Here is a 25,829-nt window from a genome sequence, read left to right as displayed (position 1 = left end):
GAGGAGGGGGAGACATAGTGGGAGAGGGGGGAGACCGAGGGTGAGACCGAGGGTGAGACAGAGGGTGAGAAGGGTGAGAGAGTGGGAGGGGAGGGAGATAGAGGGTGTGAAGGGGGAGACCGAGGGTGAGAAGGGGGAGTCAGAGTGGGAGAGGGGGGAGACCGAGGGTGAGACAGAGGGTGAGAAGGGGGAGACAGAGGGTGAGAAGGGGGAGTCAGAGTGGGAGAGGGGGGAGACCGAGGGTGAGACAGAGGGTGAGAAGGGGGAGACAGAGGGTGAGAAGGGGGAGACAGAGTGGGAGAAGGGAGAGACAGAGTGGGAGAAGGGAGAGACAGAGTGGGAGAAGGGAGAGACAGAGTGGGAGAAGGGGGAAGCATAGGGTGAGAAGGGGGAGACAGAGTGGGAGAGGAGGGATACAGAGGGTGAGAAGGGGGAGACTGAGTGGGAGAAGGGAGAGACAGAGTGGGAGAAGGGGGAAGCATAGGGTGAGAAGGGGGAGACAGAGTGGGAGAAGGGAGAGACAGAGTGGGAGAAGGGGGAAGCATAGGGTGAGAAGGGGGAGACAGAGTGGGAGAGGAGGGATACAGAGGGTGAGAAGGGGGAGACTGAGGGTGAGAAGGGGGAGAGAGATTGGGAGAAAGGGGAGACAGAGTAGGAGAGGGGGAGACAGAGGATGAGAGAAGAGGAGACTGAGGGGGAGAGGGGGAGACAGAGGGGAAGAGACAGGAGACAGAGTAGGAGAGAGGGGAGACAGAGGGCAGACAGGGGAGACAGAGGGGGAGAGAGGAGAGACAGAGGGGGAGAGAGGGAAGACAGACGGTGAGAGGAGAGGAGACAGAGGGGGAGAGAGAGGGGGAGAGAGGAGCAGATCTAGTAGTGTTGTTCATGAGTGTGTGTGTGTGCGCGCGTGTGTGTGCGTGTGCGTGTGCGTGTGTATTTCTTACTTCGGGTTTCCATTGCCTATGCATTGTATAATGAACTTCTCTCCCTCTCTGGGCAGATCATTCTGAGGCTGGATAGTGACGTCTGGGGTGACTAGAGAAAAGACACAACATACAGTAACATTACATACACTGGAGAAGATACACACACTGCTACACACGCACTGCTACACACAGGTATGAGCAAACTAACATAATATCCTAACTCAGCTTCTGCATCTGCATTGCTTACTCCTGGGGTTTTAGGCTGCGTATCGACTGCAGATGTAAAAAGTTATTTCTATAATGAATGTGATTGATTGACCTAGCTGTAGCACTGACAGCGTGGTAAACATACCAGTCCCCTGCAGGTGGCAGTATACACATGACCAGCAGTAGCAGCAGTACTGAGAAGCAGAAGCATAACTGCATACGGAGAGTCAAATTTCTTAGAAGCACATCTCCTTGGATCCTGGTCCCACGTTTCCTCTCCTCACCTCGCTTCCCTCCGTCGTTTTCAAAAGGAGGCGATGAGAGGATGTGATGAAAGGACGCAAGGTATCCATGAAATGAGTGAAAGGGCCATAGCCTGGGCTACCTTACAGTATGATCATGATATACATGAGGTTGCAGTGGCAGGGCTTGGCCAGTGGGGGCAGCACTTACACAGGACTCTGATGGGCTGTTCGGTCCACTTCTCACCCGAGGACAGAGAAGGGTGGTCAACAGCACAGCCAATCAGGGTGTTGTCGTCGCTACGGCCCACCGTCAGAGTCAACTCACTGATCACTGTGTAGGTGGCCTCGTCTGGATTAGTCTCCACCACGTCAGGACGACCTGGACGTGCACACGCAGACACACACATACACAGAGATGCGCACACACACACATATACACAAATTGTCACCATGGGAACTCTTTTTAACTGTCATTGTATAAAATGATTATATAATACTATCACTGCATGATATAATGCTACTACTGACTGATATAATATTACCACTATATGATATAATATTACCACTATATGATATAATACTATCACTGCATGATATAATGCTACCACTGACTGATATAATATTACCACTGTATGATATAATATTACCACTATATGATATAATATTACCACTATATGATATAATATTACCACTGTATGATATAATATTACCACTATATGATATAATATTACCACTGTATGACATAATATTACCACGGTATGATATAATATTACCACTGTATGATATAATACAACTACTGAATGATATAATACAACTACTGAATGATATAATACTACTACTATATGATATAATATTACCACTGTATGATATAATATTACTACTATATGATATAATATTACCACTATATGATATAATATTACCACTATATGATATAATATTACCACTATGTGATATAATATTACCACTATGTGATATAATATTACCACTATGTGATATAATATTACCACTATATGATATAATATTACCACTATATGATATAATACAACTACTGAATGATATAATACTACAACTGTTTGAAATAATACTACTTACTGTGTGATGTATAATACTACTGTATGATATAATATCCCTATATGATATAATACTACCACTGTATGATATAATATCCCTATATGATATAATACTACCACTGTATGATATAATACTACTGTATGATATAACAGTTCTCTATAATATAATAATACCAATGGTAGATATAATACTACTTTATGATATAATTATACTACTGTATTGTATAATACATTGGTATGATATAATACCGCTGTATGATATAATACTACCATTGTATGATATAGTACTAATGTATGATATAATACTACAACCGTATGACATAACAATACCACTGTATGATATTATATGACTGTATGATATAATACCACTATGATATAATAATACCACTGTATGAAATAATACTACCACTGAATGATATAGTACTACCTCTGTATGATATTGTACAACTTCTGCATGATGGAATATTACTACTGTATGATGTAATACTACCACTGAATGATACAACACTACAACTGTATGATATAATACTACTGTATTATATATAACTGCCAATGTATGATATAATATCAATGTATGATATTATACTACCAATGTATGATATAATACTACCACTATGATATAGTACTACTTCTGTATGATAGAATACTACTACTGCATGATGTAATACAACCACTGAATGATATAATACTATTACTGTTTGATATAATACTACCACTGAATGATATTATACTACTGTATGACACATTACCACTGTATTGTATATAACTACCACTGTATGATATAATACTACCATTGAATGATATTACAGTACTATACGATATAATACTACCAATGGACGATACAACCCTACTTTATGATATAATATCTACTAATGTAAGGTATAATATGGCATGATATAGTACAACCACTGTATGATTTAATACTAATGTATGATATAATACTCCCACTGTATGGCATAACATTACCACTGTATGATATTATATTACTGTATGATATAATACTACCATTGAATGATATTACAGTACTATACGATATAATACTACCAATGGACGATACAACACTACTTTATGATATAATATCTACTAATGTAAGGTATAATATGGCATGATATAATACTACCGTTGTATGATATAATACTCCCACTGTATGACATAACATTACCACTGTATGATATTATATTACTGTATGATATAATACCAATATGGTATAATAATGCCACTGTATGAAAAAATACTACCATTGTATGGTATAAAACCATCACTGTATGATATAATACTACAATTATGATATAATACCACAGTACGATATAATAGTACTCTATGATATAATACTAGAACTGTATAATATAATATAACTGTATGATAAAATACTCATGTATGATATAATACTAGCACTGATGATATAATACTACTGTATGATACAATACTACCAGTATATGAATATTACCACTGTATGATATAATACTACCACTGTATAATATAATACTACCACTGTATAATATAATACTACCACTGTATGATATAATACTACCACTGTATGATATAATATTACCACTGTATAATATAATACTACCACTGTATGATATAATATTACCACTGTATGATATAATACTACCACTGTATGATATAATATTACCACTGTATAATATAATACTACCACTGTATGATATAATACTACCACTGTATGATATAATATTACCACTGTATGATATAATACTACCACTGTATGATATAATACTACCACTGTATGATATAATATTACCACTGTATAATATAATACTACCACTGTATGATATAATATTACCACTGTATGATATAATACTACCACTGTATGATATAATACTACCACTGTATGATATAATATTACCACTGTATAATATAATACTACCACTGTATGATATAATATTACCACTGTATAATATAATACTACCACTGTATGATATAATACTACCACTGTATGATATAATATTACCACTGTATGATATAATACCATCACTGTCTGAAAAGCTGCTTGTCACATTAGTTTATATTCAAGATACAGAAATACCACTGACTGACTGAGTAATATTTCAGTAATATGACATGGATGATATTTCTCTTTCTCCTTCTCTCTGTCTCTTTCTCTTTTTCTCATTCATGCACCCACGCACCAGTGCGCACACACACACACACACACGCACACACACACACACACACGCACACGCACACGCACGCACGCACGCACGCACACACACACACACACACACGCGCACAAACACACACGCGCACACACACACGCGCACACACACACACACACACAAACACACACACACACACACTCAGGGGCTGGCTACAGTTCAAATCTGGGGATCCACCATAATGATACCATAAATGTTGATTATGTCAGCGTTCCAAATGACACCCTATTTTCTATATAGTGCACTACTTTTGACTAGAGTCCATTGGGCTTTGGTCAAAAGTTGTGCACTAAACAGGGAATAGGGATCCATTTGGGATGCAACCCTACATCCAATTGAATCCAGACATTAATCCATTCAGCTGATCAATAGCCCTTACCCTTTACATAGAGAACAAGAGCATTCATATTTAAAGCCTCTTCACATCTCTTAGCCTCTCTATTCATTCAATTAAACCCTGTTCAGCTTCAGTCCTGTTTCCTGAATCTCCCAACCACCATCCTTCTTTTTTGCTTTATCCTTCCTACTATTCCTTCACTGACCCTTCCCTCATAGCCTGTATTGTCTCTCTCCCTTCGTTCCAAATGTCACCCTATTGCCTATGTAGTTCACTACTTCTGACCAGAGCCCTATGGATTGAACTGCTTCTGGAGATGAACTGGTCTAATGTGCTGGTTAAAAGTAGTGCACTACATGTACCCAGACGTTTTTTGTCTTTATCTCGTTCCCTTCATATTTCCTCTCCTGTCTCTCTCCTGTCTCTCTCCTAATACGGCCCCTCCCTCTCCTGTCTCTCTCCTAATACGGCCCCTCCCTCTCCTGTCTCTCTCCTGTCTCTCTCCTAATACGGCCCCTCCCTCTCCTGTCTCTCTCCTAATACGGCCCCTCCCTCTCCTGTCTCTCTCCTGTCTCTCTCCTAATACGGCCCCTCCCTCTCCTGTCTCTCTCCTGTCTCTCTCCTAATACTGCCCCTCCCTCTCCTGTCTCTCTCCTGTCTCTCTCCTAATACGGCCCCTCCCTCTCCTGTTTCTCTCCTGTCTCTCTCTTAATACGGCCCCTCCCTCTCCTGTCTCTCTCCTGTCTCTCTCCTAATACTGCCCCTCCCTCTCCTGTCTCTCTCCTGTCTCTCTCCTAATACGGCCCCTCCCTCTCCTGTCTCTCTCCTGTCTCTCTCCTAATACGGCCCCTCCCTCTCCTGTCTCTCTCCTAATACGGCCCCTCCCTCTCCTGTCTCTCTCCTAATACGGCCCCTCCCTCTCCTGTCTCTCTCCTGTCTCTCTCCTAATACGGCCCCTCCCTCTCCTGTCTCTCTCCTGTCTCTCTCCTAATACGGCCCCTCCCTCTCCTGTCTCTCTCCTGTCTCTCTCCTAATACGGCCCCTCCCTCTCCTGTCTCTCTCCTAATACGGCCCCTCCCTTTTCTTTCTCCCCCTCTCTCTCCCTCCCCCTCTCTCCCTCCTCTCTTCCCCTTTCCCTCCCTCCCTCCATCGCTCCTCTTCCCCTCTCTCCTTCCCTCTTCTCGCTCCCTCTCTCTTCTCTTTCTCTCTCTCTCTCCCTCCCCTCTTCTCTCTCCCCCTCTCCCTCCCCTCTGAGCCTCTTTAATCTCTGTAAGCCCGTCAAAGGAGCAGTAGTGAGTGGCGATCTATGCGCTCGTTTCTCTCAGTTAGCTTCTTACAGCACAGCGCTCAATTCCTGTGGCCCAAATGGCCTTATAGGACCTGGCCAAAGGTAGTGCCCTACATAGGTAATAGGGTGCTATTTGGGACACAAACATTGTATGAGAGGGTGTCATAATAACACGTTGACCCATGATGCTCCTCTCCTCAGCCTCTCCTCGGTCCCTTTCTTCAGCCATAAGACTGTCTGAAGAGCCCAGTGTGTGTGTGTGCAGCAGGGGCACAGCAGCACACATTAACTGTCACACAGGGTTGAGCTCATAAAGTCTCCAACACCAGGGGGATGCTCTCCTCTCATAAAGACTCCAACACCAGGGGGATGCTCTCCTCTCATAAAATCTCCAACACCAGGGGGATGCTCTCCTCTCATAAAGACTCCAACACCAGGGGGATGCTCTCCTCTCATAAAGTCTCCAACACCAGGGGGATGCTCTCCTCTCATAAAGTCTCCAACACCAGGGGGATGCTCTCCTCTCATAAAGTCTCCAACACCAGGGGGATGCTCTCCTCTCATAAAATCTCCAACACCAGGGGGATGCTCTCCTCTCATAAAGTCTCTAACACCAGGGGGATGCTTTCCTCTCATAAAGTCTCCAACACCAGGGGGATGCTCTCCTCTTATAAAGTCTCCAACACCAGGGGGATGCTCTCCTCTCATAAAGGCTCCAACACCAGGGGGATGCTCTCCTCTTATAAAGGCTCCAACACCAGGGGGATGCTCTCCTCTTATAAAGTCTCCAACACCAGGGGGGATGGTTTCCACTTTCACTATCTGCAGCTCTTCCTCTGTCTTCTCATGGTTTATCAGGAACCAATGTCACTCAATATATCCTAATAGTACATGCTGTGTGCATCCCAAATGGCACCCTATTCCCTATATGTCTAACCCCCCATCCCATCTATCCCTTCTCTCTCTCTCTCTCCCTCTCTCTCTCCCATCTACCCCTCCCGCTCTCCCATCTACCCTCTCTCTCTCTCTCCACCATCTACCTCTCTCTCTCTCCCATCTACCCTCTCTCTCTCTTGCCTGTCTACCCCATCTCTCTCTCCCCCATCTACCCTCTCTCCCATCTACCCTTTCTCTCTCCTGTCTACCCCCCCTCTCTCTCCCATCTACCCTCTCTCTCCCGTCTACCCCCCTCTCTCTCCCATCTACCCCACCTCTCTCTCATCTACCCCACCTCTCTCTCATCTACCCCACCTCTCTCTGTCCCATCTTCCCCACCTCTCTCTGTCCCATCTATCCTCTCTCTCTCTCTCTCTCTCTCCTCTGTATACCATCCCCCCTCTCTCTCCTGTCTACCCCCCGTCTCTCTCTCCCATATACCCCCCTCTCTCTCTCCCATATACCCCCCTCTTCCATTTGCCCTCTCTCTCTCCCCCGTCTACCCCCTCTCTCCTGTCTCCCTCTCCAGTCTCTCTCTCTCTCCCCTCCTCTCCCCTCCCTCTCCCTTCCCTCCATCTCTCCCCTCCTGTCCCCCTCCACCCTTACCTGTAAGTTCCTCCTGGTTCCTGTACCAGCGTAGTTTGGCGGGGGGCTTGCTCCCGGAGCTGGTGCAGGTGAGGGTGACCTTACCCCCCTCCTGGACGGTGTCTTCATAGCCAGAGATCTGGGGCTTACCAGGGACCCCTGACGGAGACAGAGAGACAGAGAGAGAGAGAGAGAGAGAGAGAGAGAGAGAGAGAGAGAGAGAGAGAGAGAGAGAGATTTGAACTAAGCTCTTGAGGCTACTGTAAAAATGTATGTACCAACTCCAGATTGCTCCTTTAAAACACAGACAGACATACAGAAGACATACAGACAGAATACAGTACAGAATTACACTACAAGCATAAAGTAGAGACAGAATGGAATACCGCCAGTGGACATACAGAACCTATAGTCTAAACCCCCTTGAACTTTCTTCATATTTTGTTGCGTTACAAAGTGGGATTGAAATAGATTTAATTGTATTTCTTTTGGCATTGATCTACACAAAATACGCCATAATATCAAAGTGAAAACAACTATTATTTTAAAAAAATTAAACAAATTAATAAAAAAATGTATAAATTTGTCACATGTATCTTCGTCTTCAGACGATATAACGAAATCATCGTCGGAAAAGGTAGACCAATACGCAGCAGAGTCGATAGAGTTCATCTTGAACATTTAATGAAATCCACACGAATACAAAAACAACAAACAAGAAAACGAAAGATAACCTGACAGTCTGCAAAGCAAAGCTCAACACAGCACAATCACCCACCAATCACAAACACACCCTCATATATGGGACTCTCAATCAAAGGCAGATAGACAACACCTGCCTTCAACTGAGAGTCCCAACCCCAATTAACCAGACATAGAAACAGACATACTAGACTAGACATAGAATAACTGAAAACCAAACAGTGCCCAAAAACCCCGGAATACTTAAACCAAATGACCCTTCACCAAAACACACCACCCCGAACCACATAAAACGAATACCCTCTGCCACGCCCTGACCAAACTACAAAAACAATTAACCTTATACTGGCCAGGACGTGACAAAATTACTGTCAGTGCATCAGTATTCACCCCCTTTTTTTTAGGCAAGCCTATGTTAGTTCAGAAGTCAAGTGTTGGACTCACTCTGTGTGAAATAATAGGGGTTGACATGATTTTATAATAACTAACCCTTCCTCTGTCCCCCACACAACATCTGTAAGATCCCTCAGTCAAGTATTGAACTTCAAGCACAGATTCAACTACAAAGACCAGGGAGCTTTTCGAAAAGCCTCATAAAGAAAGGCAGTGATTGGTAAATGGGTAACAATTACAAATCAAACATTGATTATCTGTAAGCATGGTCAAGTTAATATGTGTGCTGTGGATGATGTATTAAACCACCCAGATACATCAAAGATACAGTTGTTCTTCTGAACTGAGCTGCAGGACAGGAAGGAAACTGGGATGTTACCATGAGGCCAATGGTGACTTTAAAACAGCTCCAGAGTTCAATGTCTGTAATGGGAGAGAACTGAGGATGGATCAACAACATTGCAGTGACTCCACAATACTAACCTAAATGACAGAGTGAAAAGAAGAATAAAAATATACAGAATATAAATATTCAAAAACATGAATATACACTATAGATGCAAAAGTATGTGGACAACACTTCAGATTGGTGGATTCGGCTAGTGTATAAAATCGAGCACACAGCCATGTAATCTCCATAGACAAACATTGACAGTAGAATGGCCCGTACCGAAGAGCTCACGGACTTTCAACGTGGCATCGTCATAGGATGCCACCTTTCCAACAACTCAGTTCGTCAAATTTCTGCCCTGCTAGAGCTGCCCCGGTCAACTGTAAATGCTGTGAAATGGAAACGTCTAGAAGCAACAACGGCTCAGCCGCAAAGTGGTAGGTCCCACAAGCTCACAGAACAGGACAGCCGAGTGCTGAAGCACATAGCGTGTAAAAATTGTCTGTCCTCGGTTGTACCACTCACTACCAAGCTCAAAACTGCCTCTGGAAGCAATGTCAGCACAATAACTGTTAGTCTGGAGCTTCATGAAATGGGCTTCCATGGCCGAGCAGAGGCACACAGGCCTAAGATCACCATGAGGAATGCCAAGCATCGGCTGGAGTGGTGTAAAGCTTGTTGCCATTGGACTCTGGAGCAGTGGAAACGCGTTCTCTGTAGTGATGAATCACGCTTCACCATCTGGCAGTCCGACGGATGAATCTGGATTTGGTGGATGCCAGGAGAACGCTACCTGCCCCAATGCATAGTGCCAACTGTAAAGTTTGGTGGATGTGGAATAATGGGCTGGGGCTGTTTTTCATGGTTCGGGCTATGGCCCTTACTTCCAGTGAAGGGAAATCTTAACACTACAGCATACAATGCCATTCTAGACAATTATTTGCTTCCAACTTTGAGGAAACAGTTTGGGGAAGGCCCTTTCCTGTTTCAGCATGACAATGACCCCATGCACAAAGTGAGGTCCATACAGAAACGGTTTGTTGAGATTGGTGTGGAAGAACTTGACTGGCCTGCACAGAGCCCTGACTTCAACCCCATCGAACACCTTTGGCATGAATTGGGAATGCTGACTGTGAGCCAGGCCTAATCGCCCAACATCAGTGCCCGACCTCACTAATGCTCTTGAGGCTGAATTGAAGTCCCTGCAGCAATGTTCCAACATCTAGTGGAAAGGCACTCAGAAGGTTATACAAACAACAGACAACATGCAATATTCTGCAATACCTGCAGACATACACACTAATGCAATGTAGATTGCATACACATATAGATACTGTATGCTACCAACACTCAGACAAAGAAATCTACATACAGTCCTCCATTACTGTACCAAGTCAACATACCGCCGGAAGATCTGGAATTGAATATGTTAATGCATAATACAGAATGGTAATACTTAATACAGAAGCGCACACACACACACACACACACACACACACAACACACACACACACACACACACAACACATGCACACACCTAGCACGGTGACGGTGGCGCGGGCAGTGCGGACAGGCATTGTGAAGATAGAGCAGGTGTATTCTCCTTCGTCTGACAGCTGCACATTTCCGATGGTGATGGACAGCTCTGTGCCTGTAGAACGGTAGAGCTGGATACGGTTATCTCTCAGAGCTGGGAGAGAGAGAGAGAGAGAGAGAGAGAGAGAGAGGGGAGGGGGGAGAGAGGGGAGGGACAGAGGGAGGGAGAACATGAGAGAGAGGGGAGGGGTGAGAGAGGGGAGGGGGGAGAGAGGGGAGGGACAGAGGGAGGGAGAACATGAGGGAGAGGGGGAGAAAGGGGAAGGGACAAGGCAGACAGGGTAGAGGAAAATAGAATAAGGGGGCAGAAGAAGAAGAGACATAAACCCTTTGTCATCACCCAAACAGCAGGCAGGGAAGCACACACAGCCAGCTGAAGGAGAATGGAGCACTGATCACTGTAGGTTATGGGAGGATGATGAAATGGTAGGAAAAACATTGTATCTACGCATGATAGCTTTGACCTCTATATGTAATCTGATATGACTGTGTCTGGGCTCATAACCGTCTGTCTGAATCTTGGAACACACACACAGTACATACAGTAAATACATACAGTACATACAGTACATACATACAGTACATACATACAGTACATACAGTACATACATACAGTAAATACATACAGTACATACATACAGTACATACAGTACATACATACAGTACATACATACAGTAAATACATACAGTACCTACAGTACATACATACAGTAAATACACACAGTACATACAGTATATACAGTAAATACATACAGTACATACAGTACGAACAGTACTAACAGCAAATACATACAGTACTAACAGTACATACACACAGTACATACACACATTACATACAGTAAATACAAACAGTACATACAGTACATACATACATTACATACAGCAAATACATATAGTAAATACACACAGTACATATAGTAAACACACACAGTACATACATACAGTAAATACATACAGTACATAAATTACATACATACAGTACATATGGTAAATACACACAGTACATACACACAGTACAAACAGTAAATACAGTACATACCTACAGCACATACAGTAAATACACACCGTACATACAGTAAATACAGTATATACACACCGTACATACAGTAAATACAGTATATACATACAGTACATACAGTAAATACACACGGTACATACAGTAAATACAGTATATACATACAGTGCATACAGTAAATACAGTATATACACACAGTACATACAGTAAATACACACAGTACATTCAGTAAATAGAGTACAGTGAGGGAAAAAAGTATTTGATCCCCTGCTGATTTTGTACGTTTGCCCACTGACAAAGAAATGATCAGTCTATAATTTTAATGGTAGGTTTATTTGAACAGTGAGAGACAGAATAAAAACAAAAAAATCCAGAAAAACCCATGTCAAAAATGTTATAAATTGATTTGCATTTTAATGAGGGAAATAAGTATTTGACCCCCTCTCATTCAGAAAGATTTCTGGCTACCAGGTTTCTTTTATACAGGTAACGAGCTGAGATTAGGAGCACACTTTTAAAGGGAGTGCTCCTAATCTCAGCTTGTTACCTGTATAAAAGACACCTGTCCCCAGAAGCAATCAATCAATCAGATTCCAAACTCTCCACCATGGCCAAGACCAAAGAGCTCTCCAAGGATGTCAGGGACAAGATTGTAGACCTACACAAGGCTGGAATGGGCTACAAGACCATCGCCGAGCAGCTTGGTGAGAAGGTGACAACAGTTGGTGCGATTATTCGAAAATGGAAGAAACACAAAAGAACTGTCAATCTCCCTCGGCCTGGGGCTCCATGCAAGATCTCACCTCGTGGAGTTGCAATGATCATGAGAACGGTGAGGAATCAGCCCAGAACTACACGGGAGGATCTTGTCAATGATCTTAAGGCAGCTGGGTCCATTGTCACAAAGAAAACAATTGGTAACACACTACGCCGTGAAGGACTGAAATCCTGCAGCGCCCGCAAGGTCTCCCTGCTCAAGAAAGCACATATACATGCCCGTCTGAAGTTTGCCAATGAACATCTGAATGATTCAGAGGACAACTGGGTGAAAGTGTTGTGGTCAGATGAGACCAAAATGGAGCTCTTTGGCATCAACTCAACTCGCCGTGTTTGGAGGAGGAGGAATGCTGCCTATGACCCCAAGAACACCATCCCCACCGTCAAACATGGAGGTGGAAACATTATGCTTTGGGGGTGTTTTTCTGCTAAGGGGACAGGACAACTTCACCGCATCAAAGGGACGATGGACGGGGCCATGTACCGTCAAATCTTGGGTGAGAACCTCCTTCCCTCAGCCAGAGCATTGAAAATGGGTCGTGGATGGGTATTCCAGCATGACAATGACCCAAAACACACGGCCAAGGCAACAAAGGAGTGGCTCAAGAAGAAGCACATTAAGGTCCTGGAGTGGCCTAGCCTCAACTGGCAACTTCATTAAATAGTACCAGAAAACACCAGTCTCAACATCAACAGTGAAGAGGTGACTGGGATGCTGGCCTTCTAGGCAGAGTTGCAAAAAAAAAGCCATATCTCAGACTGGCCAATAAAAATAAAAGATTAAGATGGGCAAAAGAACAGACACTGGATAGAGGAAGATTGAATAAAAGTGCTATGGACAAATCTAAGTTTGAGGTGTTCGGATCACAAAGAAGAACATTCGTGAGATGCCGAAAAAATGTAAAGATGCTGGAAGAGTGCTTGACGCCATCTGTCAAGCATGGTGGAGGCAATGTGACGGTCTGGGAGATTTGTACAGGGTAAAAGGGATCTTGAAGAAGGAAGGCTATCACTCCATTTTGCAATGCCATACCCTGTGGACGGCGCTTAATTGGAGCCAATTTCCTCCTACAACAGGACAATGACCCAAAGCACAGCTCCAAACTATGCAATAACTATTTAGGGAAGAAGCAGTCAGCTGGTATTCTGTCTATAATGGAGTGGCCAGCACAGTCACCGGATCTCAACCCTATTGATCTGTTGTGGGAGCAGCTTGACCGTATGGTACATAAGAAGTGCCCATCAAGACAATCCAACTTGTGGGAGGTGCTTCAGGAAGCATGGGGTGAAATCTCTTCAGATTACGTCAACCAATTGACAACTAGAATGCCAAAGGTCCGCAAGGCTGTAATTGCTGCAAATGGAGGATTCTTTGACGAAAGAAAAGTTTGAAGGACAAAATTATTACTTCAATTAAACATTATTTATAACCTTGTCAACGTCTTGACTATATTTCCTATTCATTTTGCATCTCATTTCATGTATGTTTTCATGGAAAAAAAGGACATTTCTAAGTGACCCCAAACTTTTGAACAGTAGTGTATATACAGTACATACATACAGTGCATACAGTATATACATACAGTAAATACATACAGTAAATACAATACAGCACATACCATAAATACAGTAAATACATATAGTACATACATACAGTAAATACATACAGCAAATACATACAGTACATACCGTAAATACAGTAAATACATACAGTAAATACAATACAGCACATACCTTAAATACAGTAAATACATATAGTACATACATACAGTAAATACATACAGCAAATACATACAGTACATACAGTACATACATACAGTAAATACATACAGTAAATACAATACATACAGGACATACAGTACATACAGTAAATACAATAGAGTAAATACAGTTAATAAGTAAATACAGTAAATACATACAGTACATACAGTAAATACAATACATACAGTAAATACATACAGTACATGCAGTATATACAGTACATACAGTAAACACATACAGTACATATAGTAAATACATACATTACTTACATAAAATACAGTAAATACATACAGTACTTACATAAAATACAGTAAATATACTGCTCAAAAAAATAAAGGGAACACTTAAACAACACATCCTAGATCTGAATGAAAGAAATAATCTTCTTAAATACTTTTTTCTTTACATAGTTGAATGTGCTGACAACAAAATCACACAAAAATAATCAATGGAAATCCAATTTATCAACCCATGGAGGTCTGGATTTAGAGTCACACTCAAAATTAAAGTGAAAAACCACACTACAGGCTGATCCAACTTTGATGTAATGTCCTTAAAACAAGTCAAAATGAGGCTCAGTAGTGTGTGTGGCCTCCACGTGCCTGTATGACCTCCCTACAACGCCTGGGCATGCTCCTGATGAGGTGGCGGATGGTCTCCTGAGGGATCTCCTCCCAGACCTGGACTAAAGCATCCGCCAACTCCTGGACAGTCTGTGGTGCAACGTGGCGTTGGTGGATGGAGCGAGACATGATGTCCCAGATGTGCTCAATTGGATTCAGGTCTGGGGAATGGGCGGGCCAGTCCATAGCATCAATGCCTTCCTCTTGCAGGAACTGCTGACACACTCCAGCCACATGAGGTCTAGCATTGTCTTGCATTAGGAGGAACCCAGGGCCAACCGCACCAGCATATGGTCTCACAAGGGGTCTGAGGATCTCATCTCGGTACCTAATGGCAGTCAGGCTACCTCTGGCGAGAACATGGAGGGCTGTGCGGCCCCCCAAAGAAATGCCACCCCACACCATGACTGACCCACCGCCAAACCGGTCATGCTGGAGGATGTTGCAGGCAGCAGAACGTTCTCCACGGCGTCTCCAGACTCTGTCACGTCTGTCACATGTGCTCAGTGTGAACCTGCTTTCATCTGTGAAGAGCACAGGGCGCCAGTGGCGAATTTGCCAATCTTGGTGTTCTCTGGCAAATGCCAAACGTCCTGCACGGTGTTGGGCTGTAAGCACAACCCCCACCTGTGGACGTCGGGCCCTCATACCACCCTCATGGAGTCTGTTTCTGACCGTTTGAGCAGACACATGCACATTTGTGGCCTGCAGGAGGTAGTTTTGCAGGGCTCTGGCAGTGCTCCTCCTGCTCCTCCTTGCACAAAGGCGGAGGTAGCGGTCCTACTGCTGGGTTGTTGCCCTCCAACGGCCTCCTCCACGTCTCCTGATGTACTGGCCTGTCTCCTGGTAGCACCTCCATGCTCTGGACACTACGCTGACAGACACAGCAAACCTTCTTGCCACAGCTCGCATTGATGTGCCATCCTGGATGAGCTGCACTACCTGAGCCACTTGTGTGGGTTGTAGACTCCGTCTCATGCTACCACTAGAGTGAAAGCACCACCAGCATTCAAAAGTGACCAAAACATCAGCCAGGAAGCATAGGAACTGAGAAGTGGTCTGTGGTCCCCACCTGCAGAACCACTCCTTTATTGGGGGTGTCTTGCTAATTGCCTATAATTTCCACCTGTTGTCTGTATTATTTGCACAACAGCATGTGAAATGTATTGTCAATCAGTGTTGCTTCCTAAGTGGACAGTTTGATTTCACAGAAGTGTGATTGACTTGGAGTTACATTGTGTTGTTTAAGTGTTCCCTTTAATTTTTTGAGCAGTGTACATACAGTAAATACAGTAAATACTAACAGTACATAGAGTAAATACATACAGTACATACAGTAAATACATACAGTACTTACATACAGTACATACAGTAAATACATACAGTACATACAGTAAATACATACAGTACATACATACAGTACATACAGTAAATACAGTACATATGCACAGTACATACAGTAAATACATACAGTACATACATATAGTACATCCACCCCTTTCATATTTTCTGTCACACATTCCATTCGACTTCTCTCCCTCCCACTCTCTTCTTCTCAAACATAAACACACCTCTCTCTTTCCCTCCTCTCCTCTCCTCTCTCTCCCTCCTCTCTCCCTCTCTCCTCTCCCCCTCCTCTCTCTCTCTCTTCCCTCTCCCTCCTCTCCTCCTCCTCTCCTCCCCTCTCCTCTCCTCTCCTATCCTCTCCTGTCCTCTCTCTCTCCCTCCTCTCTCCTCTCTCTCTCTCCCTCCTCTCTCCCTCCTCTCTCCCTCTCTCCTCTCCCCCTCCTCTCTCTCTCTTCCCTCTCCCTCCTCTCCTCCTCCTCTCCTCTCCTCTCCTCTCCTATCCTATCCTATCCTATCCTCTCCTGTCCTCTCTCTCCTCTCTCTCTCTACCTCCTCTCTCCTCTCTCTCCCTCCTTTGTCCCTCCTCTCCTCCTCCTCTCTCTCTCCTCTCCTCTTCTCCCCACATTAACTCCCTTCCTCCCTCAAATCCACTCTCTCTCTCTCTCTCTCTATCTCTCTCTCTCTCCTCCCTCCTCTCCTCTCCTCTCCTCTCCTCTCCTCTCCTCTCCTCTCCTCTCTCTCCCCCTCTCTCCCCTGCACTCTCTTCTTCTCCAACATAAACACACCTCTCCCCCTCCCTCCTCTCCTCTCTCTCTCTCTCTCTCCCTCTCCCCCATCTCTCTCTCGGACTCCGTCTTTCTGTATTTCTGTTTACCTGTCTGTCTTTCTCTGTGTGTATCTGTCTAAGATGCAGACGTGTGTGTGTGTGTCTATCTGACTTCCTGTGTGTGTGTGTGTGTGTGTGTGTGTGTGTGTGTGTGTGTGTGTGTGTGTGTGTGTGTGTGTGTGTGTGTGTGTGTGTGTGTGTGTGTGTGTGTGTGTGAGTGTGTGTGTGTGTCCCTCTCTTTCAAATGCAATATGCTTCAATGGCATGAATGACAAGGTCAATGTTGCCAAAGCGAAGTGATTATAATTATATTGTAATTAAAGTGATGCACATAACAACAACTATCTCTCTCTGTAGCATGTCTCTCTCTCTGTCTCTATGTCTCTCTCTGAAGCATGTCTCTCTCTGTCTCTATGTCTCTCTCTGTCTCTATGTCTCTATGTCTCTCTCTGTCTCTATGTCTCTCCCTGTCTCTCTGTGTAGCATGTCTCTCTCTGTAGAATGTCTCTCTTTCTCTGTCTCTATGTCTCTCTCTCTCTCTGTCTCTATGCCTCTCTCTATAGCATGTCTCTCTCTCTGTCTCTCTGTCTCTCTCTGTCTCTGTCTCTCTCTGTCTCTCTGTCTCTATGTCTCTCTCTGAAGCATGCCTCTCTGTCTCTATGTCTCTCTCTGAAGCATGCCTCTCTCTGTCTCTATGTCTCTGTCTCTGTCTCTCTCTGCAGCATGCCTCTCTCTGTCTCTATGTCTCTCTCTGAAGCATGCCTCTCTCTGTCTCTGTCTCTCTCTGCAGCATGCCTCTCTGTCTCTATGTCTCTCTCTGAAGCATGCCTCTCTCTGTCTCTGTCTCTCTCTGCAGCATGCCTCTCTCTGTCTCTATGTCTCTCTCTGTCTCTCTGTCTCTCTCTGCAGCATGCTTCTCTCTGTCTCTATGTCTCTCTCTCTGTCTCTGCAGCATGCCTCTCTCTGTCTCCATGTCTCTCTCTCTGTCTCTTTGTCTCTCTCTGCAGCAAGCCTCTCTCTCTGTCTCTCTTTGTTCTTCACTGGTTGCCCTTTTCTTGTGGCAACAGGTCACACATCTTGCTGCTGTGATTGCACACTGTGGTATTTCACCCAATAGGTATGGGAGTTTATTAAAATTGGATTTGCTTTCGAATTCTTTGTGGCTCTGTGTAATCTGAAGGAAATATGTCTCTCTAATATGGTCGTACATTTGGCAGGTTAGAAAGTGCAGCTCAGTTCCCACCTCATTTTGTGGGCAGTGTGCACATAGCCTGTCTTCTCTTGAGAGCCAGGTCTGCCTACGGTGGCTTTTCTCTCTCTGTCTCTGTGTCTTTCTCTCTGCATAGCATGACTATCTCTGCCAGTGTCTGTGTGTCTGCAAAGTATGCTTAACATCCCAGCTGTCTGTCTGTGTCTCTGCCAGTGCTTCCTCTTCATGGTTTATCAGTAACCAAGGTCTGTTAATTTGTCTTCATGTAGCTTCTGTGTGCTCCCCTGCTCCCTCCGGACCCTCCCCGAAAACTATATGTCCCTAATTCACTTTTCCTTCCCCTTTTCTCATTCTTTCTCTCTAACTCTCTTATTCACCTCTCTCTTTTGCTCTTTCTCTTTATCTGCCTCTCTCTTTCTCTCTCTCTTTCTCTCTCTCTCTGTCTGTCTGTCTTTCTCTCTCTCCATCTCTCGTTCTCTTTCATCATCTCTCTCTCTTAATCTCTCCTCCATCTCCTTTATTGGGAATAATATGATTTGTGAGAGGCAGAATATTGCATTTCAGAAACAATGACAGCTATGTCTACTTACACAGTATTGTTATTGATCTAGACCTGAACATAATATAGGCTACAAGGACATACCACGGTTAGGGCTGGCACAATTACTGTAATATTGTGTAACCAAGGGTTATGGATGAAAATAAAATGACCGTCATAACGAACAGCTGGCTGAAGACTAATTTGTAAGTCGCTCTGGATAAGAGCGTCTGCTAAATGACGTAAATGTAATGTAAATGTAAGACGGGACGACCAGGTATTCATGCGGTTGAGTCCGTTTCTGCGGTAACATGGACTCCTCACAACTAGTCCAAGGGCCTGATAAGTAGGTTAAGCATTATGGATATCAATTCGGGTCCTTGTTCAGGTGGGTTATATACAGTGGTCTTTGATACTTAGGTATATTTTTGCAATTACATTTACTTTTGATACTTAAGTATATTTAAAACCAAATACTTTTAGGATCTGGTACTTCCTGGATAAAGCTCCACAGTGATCTGCTACTGGTACTTCCTGTATATAGCTCCACAGTCATCTGATACTTCCTGTATATAGCTCCACATTGATCTGGTACTGGTACTTCCTGTATATAGCTCCACATTGATCTGGTACTTCCTGTATATAGCTCCACATTGATCTGGTACTTCCTGTATATAGCTCCACAGTGATATGGTACTTCCTGTATATAGCTCCACAGTGATATGGTACTTCCTGTATATAGCTCCACATTGATCTGGTACTTCCTGTAAAAAGCTCCACATTGATCTGACACTGGTACTTCCTATATTTAGCTCCACAGTGATCTGGTACTTTAATCAAAAGCTTTGATTTGGGAATTCTAAATTCCAACAGAACAAAGTGTATAAATCAATATAAAATATTTCAATGCCCTTGGACACGGGAAAAATGGGTCACCTTTTTTTAACACAAATGCTACCTGATTCAAAGTATGGAATGACCATGTGTAGCTCCACATTGATCTGGTACTTCCTGTATATAGCTCCACATTGATCTGGTACTTCCTGTATATAGCTCCACAGTGATCTGGTACTTCCTGTATATAGCTCCACAGTGATATGGTACTTCCTGTATATAGCTCCACAGTGATCTGGTACTGGTACTTCGTGTATATAGCTCCACATTGATCTGGTACATCCTGTATATAGCTCCACAGTGATATGGTACTTCCTGTATATAGCTCCACATTGATCTGATACTTCCTGAATATAGCTCCACATTGATCTGGTACTTCCTGTATATAGCTCCACAGTGATCTGGAACTTCCTGTATATAGCACCACAGTGATCTGCTACTTCCTGTATATAGCTCCACAGTGATCTGGTACTTCCTGTATATAGCTCCACATTGATCTGCTACTTCCTGTATATAGCTCCACAGTGATCTGCTACTTCCTGTATATAGCTCCATTCTTGTGTATTTTATTCCATTTCTATTACTATTTATTTATTTACCCTACGTTGGAAAAGGCTTGTAAGCATTTCACGGTAAAATCTACCCCTTATTGTATTTTATTTTATTTATGTTTGTGTGTGTGTGTGTGTGTGTGTGTGTGTGTGTGTGTGTGTGTGTGTGTGTGTGTGTATGTGATGGGGCTAGTCTGTTGTCTCAGAGTCAGTGTGATGGGGCTAGACTGTTGTCTGAGAGTCAGTGTGATGGGGCTAGACTGTTGTCTCAGAGTCAGTGTGATGGGGCTAGACTGTTGTCTGAGAGTCAGTGTGATGGGGCTAGACTGTTGTCTCAGAGTCAGTGTGATGGGGCTAGACTGTTGTCTGAGAGTCAGTGTGATGGGGCTAGACTGTTGTCTGAGAGTCAGTGTAATGGGGCTAGACTGTTGTCTCAGAGTCAGTGTGATGGGGCTAGACTGTTGTCTGAGAGTCAGTGTAATGGGGCTAGACTGTTGTCTCAGAGTCAGTGTGATGGGGCTAGACTGTTGTCTGAGAGTCAGTGTAATGGGGCTAGACTGTTGTCTCAGAGTCAGTGTGATGGGGCTAGACTGTTGTCTGAGAGTCAGTGTAATGGGGCTAGACTGTTGTCTCAGAGTCAGTGTGATGGGGCTAGACTGTTGTCTCAGAGTCAGTGTGATGGGGCTAGACTGTTGTCTGAGAGTCAGTGTGATGGGGCTAGACTGTTGTCTGAGAGTCAGTGTGATGGGGCTAGACTGTTGTCTGAGAGTCAGTGTGATGGGGCTAGACTGTTGTCTGAGAGTCAGTGTGATGGGGCTAGACTGTTGTCTGAGAGTCAGTGTGATGGGGCTAGACTGTTGTCTCAGAGTCAGTGTGATGGGGCTAGACTGTTGTCTGAGAGTCAGTGTAATGGGGCTAGACTGTTGTCTCAGAGTCAGTGTGATGGGGCTAGACTGTTGTCTGAGAGTCAGTGTAATGGGGCTAGACTGTTGTCTCAGAGTCAGTGTGATGGGGCTAGACTGTTGTCTGAGAGTCAGTGTAATGGGGCTAGACTGTTGTCTCAGAGTCAGTGTGATGGGGCTAGACTGTTGTCTGAGAGTCAGTGTAATGGGGCTAGACTGTTGTCTCAGAGTCAGTGTGATGGGGCTAGACTGTTGTCTCAGAGTCAGTGTGATGGGGCTAGACTGTTGTCTGAGAGTCAGTGTGATGGGGCTAGACTGTTGTCTGAGAGTCAGTGTGATGGGGCTAGACTGTTGTCTGAGAGTCAGCGTGATGGGGCTAGACTGTTGTCTGAGAGTCAGTGTGATGGGGCTAGACTGTTGTCTCAGAGTCAGTGTGATGGGGCTAGACTGTTGTCTGAGAGTCAGTGTGATGGGGCTAGACTGTTGTCTCAGAGTCAGTGTGATGGGGCTAGACTGTTGTCTGAGAGTCAGTGTGATGGGGCTAGACTGTTGTCTCAGAGTCAGTGTGATGGGGCTAGACTGTTGTCTCAGAGTCAGTGTGATGGGGCTAGACTGTTGTCTGAGAGTCAGTGTGATGGGGCTAGACTGTTGTCTCAGAGTCAGTGTGATGGGGCTAGTCTGTTGTCTGAGAGTCAGTGTGATGGGTCAGGATCTGGTTCAGCACTGTGGCTGGTTGAGACCAGATCCTCTCAGAGGGTAGTAGACAGCCACAACAGTTAGTTTGCATTTTTATCTATTCTAAGGGTTATTTACGGAGACCGCAGTCATTTCTCTGACCAATTACAGTCATCCAAAATTCCATGACCGTCACAACCCTACTCTTAAACTCTCTCTCTGTCTCTCTCTCACTCTTTCTTTTTAACACACTGTCTTTTCCCCTTTCCTGTCTCTCACGATCTATCACACTCCTCTTCCTCCCTCTTTCTCTCAAACACACACACAAACCTCTCTCTCTCCCTCCCTCCCTCCCTCTCTCTCACCTCTCTTCTCTCCAAAGTACAAGGTCTGTTGGGCCGTGTTGGACCACTGCAGGGAGGAGTTGTCACTCGCTGCCACCCGGCAGGTCAGGGTTACCGTGCCGCCCACAGACACCGTCTCGTCCTGGGTCACCGGCTGCAAGGGGTCATCGTCTAGGCAACACAGAGAAGAGAGGGAAACAAAGAGGTCAGATAGAGGTGGTCATTTCAGTTACTGTCAGAGCCCTGGACAGGTAGGTTGTATCCCAAATGGCTCTGGACAGGTAGGGTGTATTGTTGGCTCTGGTTTAAGGTAGTGCACTAAATAGGGAATAAGGTGACATTTTGGAGACACAACCATAGAGAGGGAAAACAGATAGGATGATAAATGGCGCAGCAGTAGCCATGAGGCTTTCTATGTAAGACTGATGAGTCTATAACTAGCCGGACGAGCCAGACACACATCCTGCGAGGTACTTTCACTGGCTGCCTCCCAAATGGAACCCCTTGTCCCTATAGAGTGCCCTGCTTTGACCAGGGCCCATAGGGTGTACGTTGTGCATTATGTAGAGAATAGGGTGCCATTTGGGACATAGTCACTGAAGGAGAGGCGTGATGAGGAGTATGGGAGCAACGTTCACTTGGGATGGGGACGGGTGCCATGAACCCCCCCCCCACACACACACACACTTTGTGAAATTGCATTTTTGTCACCCCCCCCCCCCCCCCCCTCCAGTTTTATCATTGTACTGAGATACAAAACGTGGCACCAGTGTGGTTCAGGATCATGCGGACGCCTCAGAGTGGTCAGGTAGGCTGTTTTCTGGTTTCAGGCGGGTGGATTTATGACCTCACAGGGACAGACAGTGTGAAGGCAAAGCTTCTGGAAGGCTGGCATATTGGACCAGCACGAGAGAGATGAACAGAGGCAGCTGCTGTCTGTGTTGCGCTTTTTCTCTGAGTTCTAAAAGCAAGCAGAGCAGAAACTGTCTACTCTTAAATTGACTGATCTAGCTGGCAAGGTAACAGCTGTTTGACAGATTTTGTTTTATTTATTCCTAGTGCTAAGCTAGTAGTATAACTGACATGTTACGTTAGCTAACGTTTCATCCCATCTTCACTGAAGTGAATGAACTACTAGCAGCTAGCTAGCTAGTAGCTACCACAGCCAGTTCAGCTCTAGCTAGCCTCTAGCTAGCTATCTGTCAGGTCGCAGTATCTAACAGCTGTTGTGTGTATGGAAATGTTTGTAGCCTTTGTTTTTTCCCGTTTCAACAGAAGTAATTTTGATGACGTACCATTGTACCATTAGCTAGAGCTAGCCAAAAGTTGGCTAAAGTTAGCAATTCTTTTTGCCTCAGTCACACTACACCTGAATAAAACAATGAAACCAGAGGCCAAACCATTAAATATATGTTTTTTTATTAGTCAGTATAGCAATGTAAATGTATTAATTAATCCGTTTCCCAAGCTATTTCCCTTCTTTTCAAAGATTGAAACTATTTTAAGGCAGTCTGACAAATCTCTAAATTTGATTTCCACACCGTATCAGGGGTTGATAGAGGCTTTACCCAATGACATAAAATATGTCAAACAAAAATGTTAGGAAGACCTGGGAGACGCTATTGATGAAGATACAGATACAGTTGAAGTCGGAAGTTAACATACACTTAGGTTGGAGTCATTAAAACTTGTTTTTCAACCACTCCACAAATTTCTCGTTAACAAACTATAGATTTGGCAAGTCGGTTAGGACATCTACTTTGTGCATGACACAAGTGATTTTTCCAACAATTGTTTACAGATAGATTATTTCACTGTATCACAATTCCAGTGGGTCAGAAGTTTACATACACTAAGTTGACTGTGCCTTTAAACAGCTTGGAAAACTCCAGAAAATGATGTCATGGCTTTAGAAGCTTCTGTTAGGCTAATTGACATCATTTGAGTCAATTGGAGGTGTACCTGTGGATGTATTTCAAGGCCTACCTTCAAAGTCAGTACCTCTTCGCTTGACATCATGGGAAAATCAAAAGAAATCAGCCAACACCTCAGAAAAAAAGTGTAGACCTCCACAAGTCTGGTTCATCCTTGGGAGCAATTTCCAAACGCCTGAAGGTACCACGTTCATCTGTACAAACAATAGTACATAAGTATAAACACCATGGGACCACGCAGCGTCATACCGCTCAGGAAGGAGACGCGTTCTGTCTCCTAGAGATAAATGTACTTTGGTGTGAAAAGTGCAAATCAATCCCAGAACAACAGCAAAGCACCTTGTGAAGATGCTGGAGGACACAGGTATAAAAGTATCTATATCCACAGTAAAACGAGTCCAATATCGACATAACCTGAAAGGCCACTCAGCAAGGAAGAAGCCACTGCTCAAAAACCGCCATAAAAAAGCCAGACTACGGTTTGTAACTGCACATGGGGACAAAGATCGTACTTTTTGGAGAAATGTCCTCTGGTCTGATGAAACAAAAATAGAATTGTTTGGCCATAATGACCATCATTATGTTTGGAGGAAAAGGGTGGCTTGCAAGCCGAAGAACACCATCCCAACCTTGAAGCACGGGGGTGGCAGCATCATGTTGTGGGGGTGCTTTGCGGCAGGAGGGACTGGTGCACTTCACAAAATAGATGGCATCATGAGGGAGGAAAATTATGTGGATATATTGAAGCAACATCTCAAGACATCAGTCAGGAAGTTAAAGCTTGGTCGCAAATGGGTCTTCCAAATGGACAATGACCTCAAGCATACTTCCAAAGTTGTGGCAAAATGGCTTAAGGACAACAAAGTCAAGGTACTGGAGTGGCCATCACAAAGCCCTGACCTCAATCCTATAGAAAATGTGTGGGAAGAACTGAAAAAGTGTGTGCGAGCAAGGAGGCCTACAAACCTGACTCAGTTACACCAGTTCTGTCAGGAGGAATCAGTCAAAATTCACCCAATTTATTCTGAGAAACTTGTGGAAGGCTACCTGAAACGTTTGACCCAAGTTAAACAATTTATTAAAGGCAACGCTACCAAATACTAATTGAGTGTATGTAAACTTCTGAATCACTGGGAATGTGATGAAAGAAATAAAAGCTGAAATTAATCATTCTTGCTACTATTATTCTGACATTTCATATTCTTAAAATAAAGTGGTGATCCTAACTGACCTAAGACAGGGAATTTTTACGAGGATTAAATGTCAGGAATTGTGAAAAACTGAGTTTAAATGTTTTTGGCTAAGGTGTATGTAAACCTCCGACTCCAACTGTATGTTAGAATGCTCAGTCATGTTCATATAGTCTGACATAAATTACTGCCGTTTAAGACCATCCATTGAACGTACTATATGCCAGTGAAACTGAATATCAGGCACTCGGAAATTAAATTATTCTGCTGGAGGTGTAAAGGGGACATATTTGCATATGTTATGGTCTTGTGAAGGCTGGCTGAATTCTGGCAAAGAGTATCTTCTTTTATCTCAGCATGTCTGCAGATTCTCCCTTCTACCTGTTTTT

At 43.9% G+C, this 25,829-nt stretch overlaps 1 protein-coding gene across 4 annotated transcripts in view; it reads right to left on the bottom strand.

Moving 5' to 3' along the window:
* The window catches only part of LOC115157494 (cell adhesion molecule 3), an 89,244-nt gene that overhangs the window by 20,621 nt on the left and 42,794 nt on the right, over positions 1-25,829 (bottom strand). For all 4 annotated transcript variants that reach the window (XM_029705792.1, XM_029705795.1, XM_029705796.1 and 1 more), the window contains exons 3-7: positions 22,338-22,487; positions 10,795-10,947; positions 7,793-7,930; positions 1,587-1,757; positions 945-1,035 (exon numbers count right to left, since the gene is read on the bottom strand). In XM_029705792.1, coding sequence (XP_029561652.1) covers positions 945-1,035; positions 1,587-1,757; positions 7,793-7,930; positions 10,795-10,947; positions 22,338-22,487 — 703 coding nt within the window. The remainder of the gene's footprint in view (positions 1-944; positions 1,036-1,586; positions 1,758-7,792; positions 7,931-10,794; positions 10,948-22,337; positions 22,488-25,829) is intronic.

Source organism: Salmo trutta, chromosome 21 (genome assembly GCF_901001165.1).
Source record: "Salmo trutta chromosome 21, fSalTru1.1, whole genome shotgun sequence".
In the NCBI taxonomy this organism is placed as follows: Eukaryota; Metazoa; Chordata; class Actinopteri; order Salmoniformes; family Salmonidae; genus Salmo; species Salmo trutta.
The sequence above is the reverse complement of the archived record's forward strand: the minus strand, read 5'-3'. Positions and strand labels throughout refer to the sequence as shown.